Below are 23,703 nucleotides of genomic sequence, written 5' to 3'. Positions count from 1 at the left end.
GAATCGAATGGTTAGGTGCAACCGGCCTTTGGAACGCGCGATATCGGCAGCTGATAACGGCTGATCGTCATCTCCTCTCGCGGCCTCTCTCCTTCATCGCGGATCGCACATCGCTGTAATGCACGTACTGACCATTTCTTTGCGGCGTGTAACGGTATTCGCGACGCAGACTCGCGGGGATCTCGCGCGAACGAACAGCGAGATGAAAATTTGTTTGCCGCGTGAGAGAAATCCGAATTTTACTCGCGCTTTAACTCCGCATAATATGTACCGAGCACACATTTTTTTTCTCCATCACGCACTTTTCTCCGTTTATATAAAGAGGGAAAATTTCCCTCTTTATATAAACCTACATACAAGTGTTAAAAGGTAAACGGAGCTGGAAAGTCAAAATTTGTGGAAGCTGCTTTTTTAAATACGAGAGCATATTATCTCTAAAATCCTACTGTTAATCTAGTCCGTGTATACAAATTATTTTATGCTATATTAAAATAATATAATATGAGGATTAATCTGTATTCATTGGAATGCATACAATAACGATATCTTCTAATATGAAAAGTTTAACAAACGAAAACTTTATAAGAGAATTAATATAATCGAAAATTCGATTAAGAATCTAACAAGTGTTACTTGGTCATAACAAAGATACAACTGATTTAAGACGGAAATTACTCGAATATACTCTAGATATGTTTCGAGGACAGATAAGTAAGCTCGCAAGAGCTCGTCGATAAGAGATATCGTAAATTGTTCGCGATGCTTATTTTTTCGCTTATTGACATAAATTTGCATCATAACGAATTGCGACCTTGTAAATATTGCGACACGTGTGTATTATTAATATTCCTTCACACACATATATATATATATATATATATATATATATATATATATATATATATTCCTTTCTATTATATTATTTATAAAATATATATACTTTTTTACAAAACAATTTTTCACAATCTTAGAATCCAATCTTATTTAATAATCAGACCGAATCAATTTTTTATAAACGTTTAAAAAACTTTGCAGATAATAAAAATAAATCTCGTAAAATTATTTGGCGTAGAAATAAAACTGGACGCTTTGTTCTTTCTTGCTGCTTGCTTAAAAATTAATTAGATTATTGCGACAAATACGATTCATCGCTATAATAAAACTCATCGGTGTATACGTCATCCGGAGTAGCTCTTGAAAATTTTATTCTCTGCAAGCAATCCTCGACAGTAAAATTTCCATCGTACATTGAGAGCGACACTTAATGAGTGTCTAATTGAGAGTTTTCTCCGAGAGCGATCCTCGATAATAAAACTCTCGAGTGTGCACTTTGCCTAACCTTTGATATATCGCGAGATATTTGATTCTCTCCTCTTGCTCTAAATTCGCTGGCATTGAGCCGCATCGTTCTGCATCCACTGTTTCGATCATCTAATTCTAATTAGCGATTCACTTTTTTACATCGCATCGATAATGACTAAGGATTTAATCTCTTAGCTTTTATTAGTGTCATTAATATTAATTTATGAAAGAAATAAGTATTTCAACAAAAAACTTGTCTTTATATATAATTAAAAGGGAGCAGTAATGATTAATAAAAAGTTTGTTTTTTCCATTGCAAGTAAACGTAATTGATCTTGCATTCATCGCATATGAATTCTCGCACGTTAGCCCTACATTAAGGTCATCTCGTCATTGGTGCTTTTTATTTGCGAATTGATCATAAAGAGCGGCGAGAAGAAAATGAATTAACGCCTCGCTCATAACTTTCTATTTTTGCGGTTTTACGGCGCGTTGCATGACAGCTGATTCCAAGTCATGTTGTTAATTGCACATTGCATCTTTGTGATTTATCTATATGTACGCGTGCTCGAAATTATTATTTCTCGCTGTAAAAACTTGATACAACGCGACGCGTCGCGTTTTAAATCCGCAAATTAACTCGAAGACACGCCGCACAATTACACGCTTTTATCGTGATTTAACGCGGCCAGAAAGTTAATCGTTACCTTTTATTGTCTGTCGGGTGTGTCTCCGATTGTCGCCCCTTTATTAAAGAGATTGACACAATACAAATTCGTAAAAATTTAAATAAATTTAATCTTCGCGATGCAAAATTACATTCAAGATAATTACTTGCGATATTATTTCGAATGAATATCTGTTGATTTCTATCTGTATGAATCTGCATTATCAAAGAGAGATTTAATATTTACTTGTGTGAAATCTATTTCCTTTACGTAAGATTTTATATATTTCGTTTGATAAAATTCAAACATTTTAAAATTAAGTAATTACACAATATTAATTATTCTATTTCTAAATATATATTTCCTTGAAATGATTACATTACAAATAAAATATAATTAAGCTTCCATATATTCCTTAATTATTCTAATTTTCTATCATTATTTGTTGGAATAAAAAGTAAAACTATGCAGTTTTTGATATCGATCTATAAACGACGATTTGCTTTGCAAATTAATAATTATGTAGTTATCGTTGCAAAGGTTATAGATGCTTATTTCTCGACTTAGTAAACACACACACACACACACATATTTCCAAAGTAAACCATGTTCAAAGCCTGGTGCGATTTTAGTGTGATATGCGGCACGATGTGGACTTTATCGATTTTGTCTCGTCTTTTTTACTTAATAAAACGAAAGGATATAAGGATCTTTATGCGTATCGATGTAACATCATAGTTTATTTATCAAGGTTACCCCGTATTTACGACGACAATATCCGTGCAGCCGGCTTGAATCTGCAGGTGGCTCGCCTGTTGCAACCCTTCAGTCTCTCGATCCCAGCGATTTACGCATCTATTCTGTTTTCATGTGTGTCACTATAGCAATAAAAGTATAATCCGCATTTATAGCATATATTGTACTCTCTAAATAACGCATAGTGTCGATACGTCATTTTCCAAATAACACGGGATCGCGAAATCTGTGAAACGAAGCTCCATTCGATCGCAATAACGCAAAAATTTCTCTCCCGCAGAAAGATTTTATATACCCGAAATATTCAGAGATAAAGTTAGCTCCACTGACTTCATCGTTAATTGAATTTCAAATATTAAGTAAGTACGAAATACATTCTCGATAGAAGTTGTTACATCTTCGTTACATGAAATTATTCACAAACTTTCTCATGTATTAAAAATATGGAAATCCTTGCCCGAGATCGATAACTTTCTTACGCAAATATCAGGATAATCATTGGGGTAATACGCGCACGCGCTGCTTTGTAAGCTAATTCAATATCTGACAAACTTCCGTCACACGAGCTACCGGTTTTCCGGCCTTTCTCGCGTTTGTTTTCATTTCGCGAAAAAGCGAAGTTTATCTTCGGGCAACCATTTTGCGAGACGGCCGCAAAATACGTATCACCATAGGTAACCGCTCATTACCATAATCATTACGCTCGCTATGCTTGTTTATGCAACCGACTTCATGAATTTATCGCCTCGTGGCTTCTTTTACTTTATGCCGTCGTTTATACTCGTGTCACAATCGAAGGACAAAAGTGACGAAGCCAGACACGTGTCTCTCTTTATGACTGCTCTGTGTTTTTTGATAATGTAATATAATCGTGGCACTTATATTACATAAGTGCATACAGTTGATATCGGTATCTACGATATATTCTTCGTTTAATAAAAAGATCGTTTCTTTTTTACATGTGCAAGATTAAATCGAAATAATATTCATAAATAATTAATAAATAATTATTAATAATAAATTCAAGTCCATTAGATACATATATATTCGTATATATTAATATTTTAATAACAATAATTATTATTTAAAAGAAAAATAAGAAAGCATTACTTTATTTTTTGGATATTAATTCGCAGAAATGCTCATTTTCGTTTTGGCGCATAATCTGAGGACATTTTGGCAAACACGTAGATTGATTTCATAAATTTTATAAGGAAAACGTCAGTCATTTTTCGTCGGTTTAATAATAAAATTTGTTTATTTATATGAGGTTTATATGAGAACACTTCTTTTTCATATATATATATATATATATATATATATATATATGCAATATAACGGAATATTTTTATAACACATTATACATCCTTGCGATATTGGCGCTGAAAAACAATCGGTATCTTTTAAAAGCATTGAAGCGTAAAATGCGATGTTATTGTTATCGCAAATGACGAAACGGAATACGCGGACCGTCTAAACGGGTCTTTCCATCATTCCCGAATAAATATTTTGGCATAAATCAAGTCTCAAACGTTCAAAAGACGCGGTGAAAAAATCCTTTCGGTTTTTATTTTCTTATTTTCTTAATTAAAGGCACCGCCGTAATCTGTCGCTAATTAATAGAAAATATTTTTCGCGCTTTTCTCTCGGGTTATTATTATTTATTATTATTATTATTATTTATTATTTATTTATATTAATCCTTCGTTATCGCGAATGCTCCGAGATGGAACGACGATCGATTCTCACTGTCTCTCGGATAAGACGGCGAGAGGGAATTCGAGCCTGTTAAAAACAACGTATCGGTGCGCGCGACCTTGGTTTTCTTATTTGGTACGAGTAAAGCGAGACGGCCTTGTCTGAGCGAGTGAAATTGCTCACCGCTAAACATTCGACTCCGATTTGCGAAATGTTTCGGCGGGAGTGTCGTTCGGATTGCATTTGGCGCGTCCGATGTCAAAGGCGCGTTTTCGCCCGTTTCCACCGTGTCCTTCTGCCATCGTCGTCGGCGCGTGTGGAGAGGCAGGAGAGGAGGCAGATCCTTTTGGTATCGCCGATCCTGGAATGCGTGCTCCGGTCTCGCTGCCAGACGCCGATTCTCACAACAGTCTTTCAACTGTCATTCCTTTCCGTTTATTTTATTTCGTCACCTGTCGGCCTCCTCGGTGACAAGATCGTTTCGTTTCTCGTTTCGTTTTCGGAAAAGTATCGACGCGCGCGCTAAAATCGCCGTGAAATATATGTGCATGCGTAATTATGTTGTAACAACGCCCGGAGCCACTCTACGCGGGTTTAATGTAAACGCGGCTGCGATTTTCAACGTATCTCTCTCTTCGCTAATTAAATGTCCGCGATTAATAACATGCAATTTAACGCTTAACGTAGTTACAAAACATTTTGCAACTACACTTTTTTTTTTTTTAAGGCGCGTAATGAAATCACAGCATTCATTAATTATTATTCGCGATCAGATTATGTCCAGGAAATATGAGCTACTACAACACACACGCAGATTCCCTGCTAATCACCACTAATGGATTTCTTTTTCTCCCCTCTAATAAATTCCGATTATTATGTACGCGGGATACAGTCAATATTTCCTTTTTCGCATTTGCATATAATATTTCATATGGTTTATTATGATTTAGCAATGTTATTCGAGTCAATTTATTTATTTCAACAAAATATCAGCGAATCACGCGATATGCACAGCCACGAGAAAAATAGTGGTTGCTGGCGAGATCGGCTAAATTGAATTGAATTTTTAATGTCCCTTTTTTTCCGGAAGTAGACTCGTATGCAAACAAAAACTGTTTTCACGCTCTCCATATATTTTTTCATCGAAGATTATTTCCTTCTACATTTAATTGTAATTTTCGTTGCATTTTGTATAACAAATGCGTATAACAAACTTAAAAATACTAAGATCACTTTGGGAAATATTGGAATAGTTATTTATAACCGATTGGGCTAAAAAGATTTCGCGTCGTAAAGAGCCAACAATAAATGGCGTGCTCTGTGAATAGTTTAACGGGGAACGGACTTATCGTTGCCTATTAAATTGTCCGCAAACTACATTATATTAGAACGTACTCTCCTCTCGCGGAGAGTCATTGTCCATTTACGTTGATCGAAATATCGAGCTCGTTGATTATCGACCTCGTTGACGATCCCAAAGATGGCTTTTCTATTAAAAAGCCTAAAGCGCCGGGTGATCGATAATCGTCGACGCACACACTCCTGAATTCGGAATGAGTGTCACGTCGACGTAATAAATGAGCCAGCATTATGAGCTAAGAAGCACCGATACGGCTGTTGCAATCTTATTAAGTATGACTTATTATTCGTTCTAATTTGTATAAAATAAATTTCGAGTGATATTGTCTCATTGGTAGCAATAAAAAAGTGAGATTAGGGTGTAACGTAAAATATTTTAATTAACGATATAATTCAATCGATCATTTATTATCGCGACTTGTATCAAATATCAAATTATATATAATTATTATAATATTATAAACATTGCTGATATTGAGATGTAGACGACGGACGTTATAAATGTTGTACAAAGAGAATTATATAATTTGATACGTAATCATACAGTCCCTTTTAGCAAATCAGATTTAGATCAATATGTGCATGTATAATTTTTCCTCATTGCATCGAGAAAAAATAATGGAGAGAACAGATCTATATTAGAATTATTTCTCGTATTTCGAGAGGCAATATAAAACATAAAAATAACGTTGGAAAAGCTCACTTGCTTTATTATAGTATTTTTTGTTATAATTCGATAAAGAAAAAAAGTATGAAACTTTATCTACGTTGTAAAAAAATATGCATATAAATTGCGAATCGAACAGTCATACACGTACGGATGCAAATATCTCGCGCGGTCGATGTAAAATAAATACCGAGCCTCCCCTTCCGCTAATTCGCGCTGATAAAGGGTCGGCGATAAGACCCGATGTACCACCTCGGATTACGTACTCGTTTCTGGGAGATGGCGAACGGTGTCTCGCGGCTTTTTCTCGCCAACGACCGGGTGTCTCGAAACTTTTATATCGTCCGAACGAGTCTTCCCGGTGCGCGAGAGCGCGAGAGGGTGCGAGAAGGAGCGCGAGGAAGAGGAGCTCTCGAGTTCGTCGGCCGAGAAACGTAATTTCGCGTCGGCCGAAACCGCCGGCGTTCGGTCCAGATTATACCGAGGGCTCGCTCGCGGTGTCGTTAGCCGCGCCGAGAGAGTGAGGTCAGCAGCGGTGCGCCACTCAATAAATCAGAGTTGCTGCTGCTGCTGCTGCTGTGCGTTGCACGCGTTGGGAAGCGAGGTCGGTCAAATTCTGTCACGTGATCTGTCAACGGAGATCGCCCGGTCAAAACATATATAGTCGGATATATGCATATATGCGAACCCGGGAGTCTGCGTTGCGAATTTCTAGCAAAGGTCGGGAGCGAGACGTGAATGAAAGAGAAAGCGGAGAAATCAACCGCGTTCAAAAGTTTACGGCACCGAGATATGAATTTTATTTTTGCGGCGAAATATAGGAATTTTGAATACGCATGTATGACATGTGTCTATGTCTGCGTTTGTGTATGAGGGAATTTATAATTTATTTTATTTGCATCGCGGATATCGCATGTAAAATATTCTACCTGTTATATGTTTCATTATATATGAGTTACATTTTGTTATATAATATGGCAATCGTATCGCTGGCTTTCCTGTAATTTTAGTAAACGCGATATTTTTCGATATCTACAACATTGAACTTGCTAGTTTCCTTGTTTCAGGGAAGCATTTTAAAAGGAAAATTATTATTCTTATTATTACTTGTTATGTAATAATAAGTTTACAAATTACTTGTTATAATAATTATTACTTGTTTATGACACAATGTCATCGAGAAATAAATGTTATGCGATCTATTTATGCGTTATACATTTTTTTGATACGTATCGATTGCGTTTTTGCCCATTTATTTTCAGCTTGAAAGACTATCAGGGATTTGTAATAATTTGAAATACATATGCAGTTTCAGCGTCAGTTGAAATAACATTGAGAGAGATTATTGCATAGAACGGTTTTATTTTGCGCGAACGGAATCTATTGCTCTTCTGTTTTCACGTTTTATAACTTTTTTTTTTTTTTCGTTTTGTTCGACCACTCGGTGAAATAATTCGAGAGCGCATCGGGCTACGGCTTATTCACAGTTCGTTAAAAAATAATAAACTCGACCGATCGGCAGCCCACTAATTGCCGTACGAGGTAACAATCGGGTGACGCGTTGCAACTTAATTATCGCATAATTAAGCATACGCTTTGAATTACTTTACGGGGAGCAATTTATAAAAATCACCTAGGTACTCAAAGGTAATATATTGCAATTGGCTATCATCGACGAATAATTCTATTATCCTGTGAATTACGCGATACAATGATGAATATGTAACGAGGTAGCATATTTTAATAATAAATCAAAATGTACTCGATCGACTCGGCCGTGTTCGCTTCTACATCATTATCCTTTAAAATCTGCAGAGTATTAATAAAAACTGCATTACCCATTTATCGCTTTTAGTTAATTATACAAAAGCTCTTATTAATACTGATAAATAAATGAGATTCAACGGTACCGATGGCAAATACATGAGATCCGTTGATAATTACCAGCGATTAATTATCAACGAAATGATATCGAGGTATGCATGACGAAATAAACATTTCCATTAATTTGACAAAATATATCGATTTATCTCCAGGCGAATAATATGGATGAAAAATGGCACGTTATCGTAACGCGTTTTTTTTTCCGCGCGTACATTTTTCGTGTGAAAAGGGTGAAAAAAATGCTTTTAATCGCACGCGGATTAGTGATCGATATGGGGAATCGCATCGACGATGTCCGGCGACAAAGGAGTCGTCCGCACCTGTATGAAAAGTGACCTACTTTTCTCCGTAATTCCTCGAGATACGAAAGAAAGTCCGTCTTTTACTCTCGCATCCACCTTTACATCGCGGTCGCTTTTGCGAGAAAGAAGCTCGTCTAACGAAAAACCATTTTAGATGTACTACTCTGATTTTCACACAAGAAGCTCAGATATGTCGTGATACGATAGAGATATGCATTCTTTCATATGCACTCTTTTCAGAGGAATTGAAACAACTTTTTTCAAAGATAAATTGATATCTTTCTGAATAGCATTGTTACTACAAGACGCATAAAAGAATGTTCCAAACATGTTTTATGATTGTGAGATGTATATTGAGGACAATAGTTATCAATCCAAATTTCCCAAAAGAGATAACATTTCAAAGAAAAGAAACACGGAGATTATAATTCTTGAAACATTTTTGATATCGATAAAACATTTCTCATATCGCGCTCATGTCTTTTCATAACTCGACAACTGTTATCAAAAACAATTATAATGATGACAAATTATCATTATACAGGGTGTTTCTTAATAAGTGCGAAAAATTTTAGGAAATGATTCTTTGTCGAAAATTAAGGGAGGTTAAAGAAATGAAATTAGATGGATATTTTCTACTAGTAAAAAGGTTATTTATTGATATTTTTTTCAATCTCTCGTATTATTATAAGGGGATGAAACTAGCAACCCCTATTCAATTTTTTATTAGAACTTTTTAATGTTTATATGAAAAACCTCCTTAATTTTCGACAAAGAATCATCTCCTAAAATTTTTCGCTTATTAAGAAACACCCTGTATATTTTATCATTTTTTTAAATAATCGGCAATATGTCTAATCTAAAAATTTTACTCGGCTGCGCATTGTGATACGATCGAAGAATCGGAGAGATCCAAGGATCGGCGGATTTTCTCTGGAAAAGCGACGGTACGACCCAAGGGCGATTATTCGCACGCGGAAGCGATCAAACGGCAACATTATCCGCAATAAACATTAGGAACACGTCGCGCGAATGGAGTAGCACGCGCGAGGATAATGGCGGAGTACTTATTTTCAAATCGTCGTCTCTGGCGCGACGATTTAAAAGAGAGAGAGGGAGGAGGAGAACGAGAGAGCACCGAGGAATCGTAAAATAAGAGCGCGATAATATCTCGAGCCGGTCAAATTACCGCGGTTCGCGGCTATGTAAATCGGCCCAAAGATTTTTGCGCGCGCGAAATAATCGCCCGGGAGAGACTTTATCGCGCCGCCTCCTCTCGCACCTAAATCTCTTTACTGGTTTGTCGGTCCGCTATTTTTTTCTCCCCTTCTTTCCCTCTCATTGTGTTCGTCCCCCTCTGTCCTTTCTTTTTTTCTTTTCTTTTCGTCCACGTCGGGATAAATGCTTTATTGCCCGACGATCCGACCAACCGGGCCAGTGGCGTAACTGGACGAGCACGTGTCTAAAATACGACGTGCTTTTCATTTTTAATGGACCGAAAGGTCCAATAAAAGGCGGTGTCCAACTTTTGAAACAGGAAAGACACGAGTTATAAAACATGTTTTTTTTTTTTTTTTTTAATGAACCGACAAGCAGAAATTTCGCTTTTTTACATAATTTCTATTAGGTAATCTATCCTACGAAATATTATTTTCGGTTGCGCATCTCTTTTTAATCTTTGTGGGAATAATTTAAAACGTAATTTTATTCGTTACTTATAATAATACAATTAATAAATAATAAATCAATGTATATGAAAATATATATTTGTGCTAATCACTTGTATTCTTTCCTATGCAAAGTTAAGTCTTAAGTTTACAAAAAAGAAGCAAAGTGTAATAAAATATGTATAAAATTAATAAAATTAATATGTACTAATAACTCCACTAATAAATGCGCGATATTATACGGAGGCAATTAACAAACTTGTGCTACGCTACTTTAACGGAGATGCAACATAATTTTATCAGTTGAGTAATAACGCAGCTTTCTCGTTTGAATCAACGTAGGATTAAAGCTCGTCCCTGCCGCTCGTAATCGCATTCCTCTTTCTCTGTTTACGTCGTTTTAAACGCGAAAAACGCATCGGGACGCGATAAGAACTTTTCCCCGTCCGCGACGGAAAACGAGCCGTATCTCTTTTCACCGAGGACGTTATTCCTCGGTGGTATATCTTGACAATATTTTTAAACACACTGCCGTGCTCAGCCGCCGGGCTAAGCCAAACAATCCGACCCGTCTTTCGTTTATTATCCCGCGCAAGCGAATGCGCCTTCTCGCACCGGATAAATATCTCGCAGATGATCTAATATCTTTGCTAGGTGATTTTGTGCTTCCGATACATATGTATCTGTTTTTGTCATATGGAAGAATAATAAGTTCGTGCTCCATTTGTGGCAGGATTGTTTGATCAATTGAAAGCGTTAATTTGGAAACAATAGTTTTCAAAATATGATGATGAAATGAAAATTAATTTTTAATTTATAAAAATCTTTTATAAATTAAAAATTAATTTTCATTTCATCAATAAATCCTCTGCACAGTTGAGCATTTTCTCTTAATTTAATACTGTATTTTGGCACAAAATTTTAAATAGGATTTTTGTACCGAGATATTTATACAATATTTTAAATATTTAGAAAGAGAGAGATGAAGGAGAGTAACACCGTTCAGATTGATAGGACTGATTTGAATATACAAAGTACGTTATACATAAATTTGCAATTACGAGCAGGAGCTAGAGTAAAAGATAATAGCGAATCTGCAAATTTCAAATACGATTTCATGTAGACGCGATGCGCACTATACATTATTATTATAGGATTATTATAGGATACGAGATTAAATGAGGTGAGAGTCAGGGGACTCTCATCTTGTCGAAGAGTTCGCACATCGCGTTAACCGCCGCTATTCGCCGCATTTTAGCGGGCGCGCTTAATGACGTGCGTCTCTAATGAACGGATCGTGTGCGCGTGTGTGCGTGGGCGAGCGCGCACGCACACATACCCGCGGAAATATGGCACGACGATTTTGCCGTAAATCCGCGAGTGCAAACAATGCTCGCGATGATACGTGTTTACCTTCATATAACTTTGGACGATCGCCAGGCGCCGTTCACCGCTACGTCAATTCCCGGCGCTGGCAAACGGCCGAAAATCTTTGTCAAACCATATGTCCGCGCATCACACCTCCCCCTCTTCCCGTCTGCCCTCCCCGTAGCCACTCGCCGGGAAAAGTCAGCGTATGTTGTGCGGAATCTTTAACGGTGAACGAACACACGAGTTATGACGCGGAGGCAAAAAGGAAAATGTTGTTGTCAAATTTAACGCTCGTTATAAGCTGCGCGTTATCGAGTGATTTATCTTGCTCGCTCTTCCGGAAAATCCTTCTCGCCCAGGCGTGCAATCTAGCTTCTGTCAGTATCAGTAAACGAGTGGATTCAATTTTTTTTAAGCATGAGAGCACTGTAAAAATTATTAAAATGGTTGGAAATATGTAATAATTATTTGAACAATTATACATTTGAAATTTGCACGACCATCATTTTTTATCACGATTTTTGCAAGATTATAACGGCGTATGTAATTTAGTAGCTGCAGAAATATAATAATTGGACGGATTGTTTCGTTTCAAGTTTTACTCGGCAGAAACAAACCTATTTACTTTAATAAGATTTAAAGCCAGATATATCCTTTCATACACTTATCGAATCGCGTATGTTTTGATCCGTCAAAGTGTACACAGAGAATTTATATTTATATTTTATTTATACGACATTTTGCTCAAACACCGTTATTAATGGTAATGATTTCATTAACGCTTAAATGGAAAAGTAGGTAAGATCGTAAAAACCCGCTCGCGCCAAAAAAAAAGTTGTCTACATCAACAACGTAATTTTAAATCTATAAAATTCATGGTTGTACTTTTCTACTATACACCGAGATAAAAATGAATATACAAACGTGAAAATAAAAAGTTGAATTTTAAACTCGCGTGTCATGTCGCATAATTTATGCATATTTATTTCGTACGTAAATAATTTAATTTGCACCAAATTAAGGTATATATTAAGGTATAAATTAAGGTATATAATATATTTCTGCAATCAAGCTTAGCAATTTTAACGCTCCAGGTGAATGACCTCTTGTAACTTCGTATTATCTATAGTATAGCCGCGCTTTTACTTCATCGATAAACGTTTAAATATAAGAAAATCGATTTTATATTATCCCGTACAGCACAGACTATTGTTGTTACATTGCAGCAATATTGCTGCAATGTAACATGGACATACTGTGCGCATTAGACCAACGGGACGTTCGAAGAGCGTAAGAAGCCAACGAAAGACACGTCTGTAGGGAAATCGTCATTTTTGCTGGTTCATGAATTTCCGCACTCGATTTAACGATCGATCGATCCTTATCTTCCTCGCTCTCGACAAGATTGGCCATTGCACGCAGGATGCATCACCGGCATCCCGGTCCTGCGAGTGCATTAACGGCGTTTCACGAGTAAATGCGCGTCGACGTATACCCTGTTATACCTCCGTGTGTACACGAGAGCGTATTAATGGCTGCGTTCAGCAGAAAAAGCTGCTTTGCAACTGTTGTAAAATTCGTGAGCCTGATTGGTGTATGCTCTTAATTTTGACTGAATCTAAGAGCATATACACCAATCAGATTCACGAATTTTACAACAGTTGGAAAGCAGCTTTTTCTGCTGAACGCAGCCAATGTCGCGGCGAGGGTATATGTGCGACGGGCAACTGATTAGAGCGGAGCCCGGTCGTGTCAACATACGAAACGAACGGAACGGGACGCCCGCGCCGGCAACGTTGCGAGCGCGGCCGGACGACTTTAGTAGCCGAATGCAACGCACGCTCGTCCGGCTCGGTGGAACGTCCGCGCGTCCGAGAGAACGACCTTCCCTCCGCACCGGTTCGCGTCGTGTCGAGGAACTTCGCTTACCGTGCCTATGCCTCTGCGCGAGCGCTTCTACTTCGTTCGCTCTCTTCAGGCGCGCCGCGTTCCTCGCTTCTTCGGGTGCAAATCTTGCGCGAACAAGCGAGATTCAGCTCATCTTAGCCCCTCGATCGGCGAAGATGAACCAAAATTTATAAATATGACGTTTGTCCTGCGTGTACTTGATTATAATCTAGAAGTGGAAATTAGAATTTGTAGGCGATTTTACAGGAGATGCGTTTTTTTGTCACAGACAGTCATAAGTTACATTCTTTGGTTATGAATAAATTTGAATACATTTTGCATAAGAAACAGTTCAAGGCAGAGTTATAAATATTTATAAATTAAAAAAAAAAAACAGGGTTACGTATAATTATTTTTCTTCACATATATGAAGATGGCTCGAAATTTAAAGATATGATAATTATTTGTGACAAAACTTTTAATTAATGTACAACTTTACTAAGCAGAAAATTGATAATAAGAGATATTATTTTACGAGATATTCTTTTAAAACACAATGAAATGCTTCAATTATTGCAAGACATACACGCGCACAAATCTGATATATAAATTATTCTCCAATATATATTTTCTTGCATAAATGTTTTTTTAAAATAATTGCTACTCATTGATCACTATTCATTGAATATTAAATAGCAAATTATTTATTGAAAAAGAAGCAAATTTATCTGCATCCAATTTTTCAATTCGTAAACATGTATTAATGATTTCTATATTTCAAGAGCCTGAATCACATTAATTCTCTCACCTTTTTCATACATTTTTACAAGAAATTTATAGCTAAATAAATACGAAAGAAATAAACATATTTATATCGATAATCTATCTTATCTTTTTGTAATCATGATTTTTATTATAACAGTAAAGTGTATGTTTCATAATCATTGGAGGGAGGGAGAGAGGGGAAATCTAGATTTATTTTTACACTAATCACAGTCGAATGAAAGAAATGTGGAGAGCGATATAAATTATATGTACAATTTAAAATGCAACGTTGTGTGTGAAGAAACTTTTCGCCAAGTGTGTGTAATGTATAAGAACGCGTTATCGCATCGCGTTACTTCGAATAATATAAACCGTGACTTGCAAAAAAAAGAATAGTTCTCTACACATGCTCATAAGGTAACTTTTTTGACACGAGCACTTTTTAAAAAAAATTAAACCGCGCCAGTCTTTTTTTCGCGTACGAGTAATTCTAAGTAATTCTCTAATTAAATTTTCATAATAAAGACAGAACCTTGAGAGTGGTAAACGAATTAACAGCACGAATTCATTATGGCATTAACAAGCGATTCGCAGCTCGAATTGCACTCGTACAACTGTTGCTTCGCTGGCGATTTTTCTTTCCGTTCTATTCACTCGAAGGTATTTATTCTCATATTTAGATTTTCACAAACACTATAATAAAGGCGATTCAGGATGCGTAATAATACGTTATACAGTTAATGGACTTGTGCTATATTAGACATTCTACACTAACTGCAGCATATTTCGATTATGTAGCCATAATGAATTATCGTGCGCATATTTCTTGCGAAAGAAACATTGTGACATACCTGTAGTAAAAGCCAGGGCTTGCAGAATTAAACCCATACATTCTTGCATGCAACGTAATCGGACAAACGGGAGAAAGGATTTAATCACATTGTGGGTATACACAATGATAGTGTACGTTCTTATACAACGGCATATCAACGTCAATCAAAGTATATTTGCTCCATTTTTGTAGATGGAATTTTATTGCGTAGATTGAAAATCATATGATTTTTTTTTTATATACTCACTTATCTAAAATAATCTTTGTAATATTTACAAAGTGATAAGTGTCAGATTGTATGCGCGTATATTCTATTCTTACACAGACAACGATCATTTGAAAACTTTTCTATAGTATTTGCCATAAATATTATTCTTATGAAAGCTAAGTGAATTCGTGCTGTATCTGATTCGCAGAGTAAAAAAAAACGAATTTATTAAAAGATGCGTTTCAGAGATCGCGGTTTTATTATCGTTAAAAATAACTCCAAGATCCTACATACTCGGAAAATAATCGATAATTCGCGATCTCTTTCTAAAGTGACGTCTCATTTAGTGGTACAAGACCCCTGTTAATCTCAATCTGACAAAACATCACATCGTACAAGCACAATATGCGACTATCTCGGAGAGTAATGCGCGTCAGCTGATTCAGTTTAGCCGTATGAATGAACGAGGAGTTTGCCAACTGTGATAGCTCTCATCAATCATGTCTTGGCATCTTCGCCCGGGAAAAAAGAAGGAAAAAAATACACGCTACGTACTCCACGAAAAATTCTTTGCTCTCGCGAGGACGATCGGTACCGAGAACCCTTTCCGACGATGTAGAATTCGATCTACACTCGAGTGCCCTCGCGGGTATCTTTCTTCCACGAAGCAGCTTCCCCGATCGGGCGCGAAGGTTTTTATTCAATTAATTCGCGTCACACCGCGGAACACGCGATCCGACCGCGACGAACACGTCCTAGGGGGTTTCGACTCGCAGTTGGCACACGTGCGCAGGTGGAGTGTGGTTTTTGCCGGGCAGTGGTGGCGACGACGACGACGACGACGATGATGATGGTGGTGGTAGCAGCGGCGGCGGTGGTTTTTTGCGCCAACCGCGAGGTCTCTAGTGGCTTTTTCCCTTCTTTTCTTTGGTACCCGCCCGTGATACGGGAGGGAGAGAGAAAGGCGGAGGGAGAAGCGAGGAGCACGACATCCCATAGCCATGTGTTTGAGAAAGAGAGCGTAAAAGAAGGATAGAGACGAAGGGAAAGAGAGAGAGAGAGAGAGAAAGAGCAATCGGATCGTGGTTCGTTCCTTCCAGCTGGCCTGGCACAAGCGAAGAGGCCTCGTCGCGCGGCTGCTCGTTCGGTCAATGTCTTCTCTTTCTTCCTCGCTCTTTCCCTCGCCAGCCCTCTCGCTCCGTCTCCCTCATCCTCTCATCCCCTCCCATCGTCGTCTCCTCGCGGCTCTTTCTCTCGCTTCTTCTCCTCGCTCCCCGCTCTCTTTCATCGCTCCCCCCCACCAGCAGCGCTCCCGTGCTGCATCGCGCACACACGAGACACGGGTGTCTGCGAAATCCCTCTGTCATCTTGCGAACGCCCGTCCGCGGCGAGGAAATTATCCCGCGCCGTGCGCGATCGCGAAAAATCAGTTGCTCGCGCCACCGACTCGTCATCGTCGTCCCCGTCGTCGTCGTCGTCCTCCTCCTCCTCGTCGGCGGAGAATCGCAGAGACCCGCTATCGCGTATCAACGGTAAACGGTTTTATTCGTTTCGTTCGCTCGCGGAAAGAAAGAGAAGGCGGCAGCGCGCTCGGAAATGTGCCCTGGTGTCGCGGTTTGAAGGCTCGTTCTGACGGAGAGAAGGAGGCCTTCTCTCCCGTCTCGCCCAACTACGTCCGACCTTTTTTTCGCCGGCGGTCGCGCGCAACAGCGTGTGAAAGTTCCGCGATCGTTCCGCCGCGGACTCTCGACTCTACGCGTCGTCGACGATCCTTCCGACGTCGTCGTCGTCGTCCTTGTTTCTCATCTTTCTCCCTCGTCGCTCCAACCGAGTTATTTTCGCGGCGAGATTCCTGTCCTGCGCGGGGTGTTTGTATGTGTTCCCGAGGTGCGTCTAGCGGTGAGACAGTGCGAAAACACTCGATCGTGCAGTCGGAGAGCATGGCTATCGGCGACGTCGGTATCGTCACCGTGCGTTACTAGAGCGGCAGCGGGTATCGCGCGGGCGCGAGAAATGAAACACGACACCGCGGATTCGCGAGCGGGATACAACTAGCGACTTTCGGGAATTCGATAGCGGCGTTGCCTCTCATTTCTCGCGAACACAGGTGGGCATCTATATTTGTGGACCGATTTAATTATAGATTGATAATTATTGTCAGATTAGCGCTTCTCGTGCCTAGTATTTCGTTACTGACAGCAACAACGGCGAGATTCTTGCATAATTTTTATTTACTTTTTATTTTATATATGTATAAAAAATGTAATACAAATAAAAATTTCTCCTTCATATTAAGTGTAAAATTAAAATTTATGACAATAATTGTGCATTACTGCTATAAATATTGTTTCTTTATATTTTTAATATTTTCAAGATGATTTGTAGAACCAATTAATATAAAATTAATCTAGAAAAATTATATTTATATGTGTAAAATATAAATGTCATATATACATATATGTATTATATTGTATATTTGTATATATATATTTATATATTATTTTGTATGTTTTCAGAGTGCAATAAAGTTAGCTGGTAAAAATAATGTCAAGAAGCTGCATACATTGTTGTCGATAGTGGAAGAGAAACCAAAAGTGGATACAGGACAGAATAACAGGCACGAGCACCACATCAAAAATAATTTCAAGCACAACCATTACACACATAATTCCATACTGACACCCTCGACGTTAAACCAGGTATCTTGATCGAATTATGTAAGCAATTGAATTTCTTACTGATCTGATTTTGAGAAGTACCACGTGACAATGTATGGAAATTTCTTTTACAGGGCCTAGATGCAGGTACAAGTGACGATAGTGGTAGAGCATCTGAACAATTGCACGGCCCTGGTATACCTAGGGATTGCCAGGACGCAGACAGTTCCAGGGACCATCTCAGCGATGTAATCTCATATACTATAATTCAATTAAATTCATATAACTTAGAGTTTATATGGTAAATAAATGTTAACCTGTCTATAGTTAACAAAAACTTATTTACCACATACAAAGATCAATGTACATTTCTTTATCATCGAATGTAAAGTCATAAATTAGTGTGTTTACTCGTAAAATATACTTACATGTTTACTCAAATCTATTTTTATAATACAGGCTAGCAGTCATTGCAGTTCGGGTAAAGGTTATATCGTAAGTATTGCTGATAAGAAATATCTTGTAAATATAAATCCTATATTTCTCTTTATAATAATAAACGTGATATATTAACGAGATTATTTATAAATTGTTTCTTTGTTTCAGTGTGATAGTGAAGGAGAAGACGATAAGGTATGTTCACATTTTTTAATATTTATAAAGGAAATATTTATATATATATTGTTTCATTTTAATCATTATTTTTATGTTACAGGGCTCGGATGCCGAATCGATACTCTTTGAATCTTCTACCCCACCACCTCTTGCACGTAAATGTAAGTAATGTTTTCTAACATAACAAATACAAATATGAGCAACATATTTATGTTTCAGAATTATAAATATTATTCTCATATCTCTTTCTTCTATGTAACGTATATCTTATTTATTTTTTCTAGACGAATTGCCCTCTTCTTCGCCACACGTTTTGCCACCCGCAAACGGGGCAGGTGGATCTCCACCGGATACGGGTGGGCAAATTTCTAATCCAGCAACGGATGCTCCGGCACCTATACCGCCTCCTGTGCCTGCATCTGCACCAGTTCCAACAGCGCCGAGTCCTCCCAGTCCAACGTTGCCTCCACACATATCCCAGCCTCCTGTAAGTATAACTCCATGTTATAAAAATTTACGCATAGAAAAAAATTATGTTTATCAATGATATTTCAGATGACTAGTCCTTTGGCAGCGAATCCACGTGCAATAGCTCCGCAACAGCGGCCAGCTTCCCCTGCTCTGCCACCACCTTCCCTGTCCCAGCAGCCACATACTACGATACCTGCATTACATCCACCTAATGTGCCCCTCGTCTCGTCAAGTCATACAACTAGTCCAGCGGTAGCCAGTTTAGGTGTCACGCCAGCAGCACCTTCGAACGGAGCGGCTACCACGAGTTATCCACCGCCAATTCCTATAGCTGCATATCCGCAGACACAACCTTCGTATCCACCGCTCTACACTCCGTATACTGCTTTAAATCATAGCCCGTATCTTCCTCCTGCGGTACCATCTCCTTCTCATTCTGCTTCATCACGCGCAGATGTGGTAAGATACACATTGTATTATTGTTGACTATTATTTGTTCCAAGTTGTGAAATACAAGTATTAATAATGAGGGTAATAATTGTATTTTAGAGAGGAAGTAGAGCTTCTCCCTGTACGAACATAAATAAACAGACCATAGGAAATAACCTTGCGAGTCATAATAATACTCCATTGAGCGCTGCCACTACGACATGCGTGTCCACCATAACTAATACAGTTACCACGGCAAATTCTATCGCCCATAGAGACATGGTAGCCTGTAGTCTGTCCGGACGAAACAATAATTCTCCACGTGGACACAGTCCTAGTCGGGAAAGAGATAGTTACAGGTAAAATATTTTCTTTTTTTTATAGTATTACAGATACAGCTGTCAAAGTTGCTTGATTCATTACAGACAGACAGGAAATTTTTATGATAATTGTAATATTTGTTACAGCAGCAACGTGAGTAGTCTAAGTCGCGGCAGCATAACGCCTGTTAGTGTGCCAAACACCTCTTCTCCAGCCAATTCTAGTCTACCTGCATACACCAAACCACAAGGTTGGATTAGGTAAGCCAACAAATTTTTAAATCACAAAGTGAAATGTATTGCTTAAAAAATAATATTGATAATATTTTACCTGTACAAAAAATAGCAGCAACACGGCTTCTCAGCTATCTCCGGCAACAGCTACATCTGTTCCGAGGCCAACTCCGCCACCGGTACCACTAGGTATACACACATTTCCACCACCGATGTTTGCGGCGCCTTTACCACCACCTGTGTCTAGTTCAAGCCCGCATACTTCACTGTCTTCGCTTCCTCCACCGACGACCAATCCAAATCCGTTTTCCGCGGAGTCTCTGTTTCAAACAAGTAAGCTTATAATCAAATTTTTTCCAATATATTATATATCTATATAAACATAGGCACAGATAATAAATGCGCTAACCAAAAGAAGGGGTGACACATGTTGCAGGTCAAGCAGATCTCTTGAGGAGAGAACTTGATAATAGGTTCTTAGCGTCTCAGGATAGAAATGTTGGAGTGGGAAATTTGGGTCCACCGGCATACCTTCGAACAGAAATGCATCATCATCAGCATCAGCACACACATGTACATCAACATACAACACCGTTACTGCCACCGGCTGCAGCAACAACGCTTTTTCCACCTCCAATTGTAAGAAACATCTACTATCTAATGATCGAAGATTTATATCTCTTTTATATTTTATCAATATTATGTCTAAACTTATCAATATGTAGTTTAAGGATATACCAAAATTGGGAGGAGTTGAGTCGCCATTTTTTCGTGGAAATGTAAATCTTTCCGGTTATTCCGGTTTTAATACTGGCCTTCTTCATCCTGGAATTGGTCCGCCTTCGACACCCTTCGTGCCACCTAATCATTTAACTTCATTTGCGCCAAAGGTACATTTATAAAAAAAAATATATATATAAAAAGCTTGACATTTTATACTGTACATTTCATTGTGCATATATCTTCAATGATTGATTTTTTTTTTTAAATACAGAAAAGTGGAAAATGGAATGCGATGCATGTACGCATTGCGTGGGAAATTTATCATCATCAACAAAAGCAACAGGCTGAAGCTAAGGCAGGAAGTGTTGTTAGTACAAAAACTGAGTTATTAAGACCACCAGGCCATCTTTATCCAGGGGGACCAGGCAGTGGTCTTGGACTTGGTGCACCATCAATGGCACCTCCATTTCCCACTAACATGCCATCTGCGCATCCTGCACCACCCCCACCTCATCCCGTTGGTTTTCTATCTACACCAGCTTCACATTTAGGTAATAGAGGTAACAAAAATTCACATTTATTTAAATGTTTGTATTCAAATTATTGTAGTTATATACATTATTTCTTTAGTGTATTAATTATAATTGTTTTATATTAGGAACAGGAATGTCTCCTTTTGGAAGATATCCTTCAACGTTCGGTGCGCCGAATCCCAATTTTCCGGGTCTTTCAACCTTTCCGCCAAGAGAAATGCCGCCTCTGGGTGGACTTAGTTCGGTACATGATCCATGGCGAGGGTATGTTACGTCTATATAATATTACATTACTAATCAGCTATCATTATTATTCTTTTTTTATCATTTTCTTTCTATTTTGTTCAAGAAATAAAGATATATTAAAAAATATATGTACAACTTTTTGTAGATTACAACGTGCTACTACCGGATTTCCGCCGACCACTGTTTCGTGGGGTTTGAAACCGGAACCACCCACGATAGACAGGCGCGCCGAGTTGGAAGAACGGGAACGTGAACGCGAGCGGGAAAGAGAGCGCGAACGGGAGCGTGAACGTGCCGAACGGGAACGCGAGCGTATCAGACGCGAGAGAGAAAGGGAAAGGGAGAGAGAAGAACAACGCGAGAGAGAAAGGCGGGAACGCGAAAAAGAGGAGAAGAGGAAACAACAGGAGGCGGCAGCCGAACGAGAACGAGAGAGGCGGGATAAGGAACGCCGTGAGATGGAAAGACGCGAGATGGAGCGCGAAAGACTACTTCATCAAAATCGGCAACACATGATTGTTTCTCGAGATCGTTCACCACTCAGAAACGGCTCGGCGCCTTTGGATACCGAAGTGCGCATAAAAGAGGAGCCACGCAGCAAAGACGACGAGATTGTAATGCTTCCACGACCACCGGTACCCGGTCCCGGAACGACCGGGTCCGCGCCAGGACCAAATCCACTGCCCGATCCGAGATATCATCCGCATCCGCATACTTATCTCTCGAGGCATCCACATAGTATGCCGGCTTCGCATTCTATGCCACGTAGTAGCATACTTCCCAGTTTAAGCGCACATCCGATACAACATTTTCCACCGCCATCCGCACCCGCTGGTCAACCGGGAGCTCCTTGGCCAGGTGATCCCTTCCGGGATTATCGATACGATCCCTTGCAACAGTTACGATACAATCCATTAATGGCGGCGGCATTCAGAGAGGAAGAAGAACGAGCGAAACTATACGCCAGTTATCCTCCTCCACCGGTGAATGCTCTCAGGAGTAAGGATCCTAGTCCAGGTCCGCTCAGCAATTTGCATATGCATCATAGAGCAGGGCCCGGTCCAGGAGTACCGACGCGTCCGCTCGAAAATACCATTATGCACGCGGATATTCACAAGAAGGAAGATGGATCGCAGTCCCGATGATACATTGTTTCAGCGTCCTCGGTTTCCGCGAGAGAACGCACTGACGGACCGACATTTTAAGCGTCTCCATCCTCCATCTCCTTCCCCTCCTCCCTCCCCGTAGCGTTCGGAGTCCGGTGCTGATATTTTGCTAACAGAAAAAAAGCGCGTTATCTGAAAAAAGAAAGTGTATATAGATATTATATATGTAATATTTATAGCTATCTTAAGAGAGAGAAAAATTACAAGACGCGCGTAGAACTATACGTAAGAAAACGTAACGAAGATGCCTTGCTAATAATGCCACTGTACCACCTATAACGGCAGCTAACGATTAATGAAAAATGACTATGGAAGGCGCACGGCATCGCTAATGTGTCACAAATAATCATGCTGATGTTTTGTGATTTCTGCAGTTTCAGTGATCTGACTGTTTATAGTGATAACAAGCCGTAATCACGACGATGATAACTATGCGTACAGATTAAAAAAGTATCGTGTGTAATATTAAAATAGTTATTATAGAATGCGAGGCGATGGTTATATAAAAAAGAAAAAAAAAGCATTCAAGAAGAAAGAGTGGATCTCTATTATTATTCAAAAATTATTTAATTATTTATTTATTGCGGCGCGTATAAACGAACTTGAATCTCTACTGCTACAGGTGTACGAATGCGGATGTAAGATTTGCCCTTAATTTAATTGATGTAATATAAAAATGATCAAATGTATAAATTTCACTTCTTAGATTTTAATTTGTATATTAGAGACAGTAGAGAAAAAAAGGAGAGAGGGCATATATAAAGTGGAAAGTTCTTTGGCTTTCGAGCACGTGCTTTTTTCATTTGCATGCTGACTACAATAGCACTCCGGTGCTTTCCTGTGATATAAAAAGAAAAATGATTCAAGAGTAGTAAATTATTTTTTAATTTCCTATCGCGTAAATCGTAACAAATAGAGATTTGACAAGTGCAAATAAATCAAA

At 38.7% G+C, this 23,703-nt stretch overlaps 1 protein-coding gene across 8 annotated transcripts in view; it reads left to right on the top strand.

The window, feature by feature from the left end:
- Positions 1-23,628, top strand: part of Tay (tay bridge kinase) — a 28,282-nt gene extending 4,654 nt beyond the window's left edge. For 3 of the 8 annotated variants that reach the window (XM_083082105.1, XM_083082099.1, XM_083082106.1), the window contains 15 exons: positions 17,883-18,065; positions 18,158-18,271; positions 18,483-18,518; positions 18,630-18,656; positions 18,739-18,799; positions 18,923-19,125; positions 19,194-19,568; positions 19,659-19,897; positions 20,006-20,119; positions 20,205-20,425; positions 20,508-20,731; positions 20,818-20,982; positions 21,087-21,375; positions 21,474-21,612; positions 21,740-23,628. In XM_083082105.1, the coding sequence (XP_082938231.1) occupies positions 17,883-18,065; positions 18,158-18,271; positions 18,483-18,518; positions 18,630-18,656; positions 18,739-18,799; positions 18,923-19,125; positions 19,194-19,568; positions 19,659-19,897; positions 20,006-20,119; positions 20,205-20,425; positions 20,508-20,731; positions 20,818-20,982; positions 21,087-21,375; positions 21,474-21,612; positions 21,740-22,739 (3,390 nt within the window). In that variant the 3' untranslated portion in view covers positions 22,740-23,628. The remainder of the gene's footprint in view (positions 1-17,882; positions 18,066-18,157; positions 18,272-18,482; positions 18,519-18,629; positions 18,657-18,738; positions 18,800-18,922; positions 19,126-19,193; positions 19,569-19,658; positions 19,898-20,005; positions 20,120-20,204; positions 20,426-20,507; positions 20,732-20,817; positions 20,983-21,086; positions 21,376-21,473; positions 21,613-21,739) is intronic. The other 5 variants (XM_083082101.1, XM_083082104.1, XM_083082103.1 and 2 more) reach the window with 5 other exon arrangements.
- Positions 23,629-23,703: the final 75 nt, after the last annotated feature.

This window comes from Camponotus vicinus, unplaced genomic scaffold (assembly GCF_025532165.1).
Source record: "Camponotus vicinus isolate PSW18456_S1 unplaced genomic scaffold, iyCamVici1.0 SCAF_11, whole genome shotgun sequence".
Classification (NCBI taxonomy): Eukaryota; Metazoa; Arthropoda; class Insecta; order Hymenoptera; family Formicidae; genus Camponotus; species Camponotus vicinus.
This window is presented reverse-complemented; position numbering and strand designations above follow the sequence as displayed.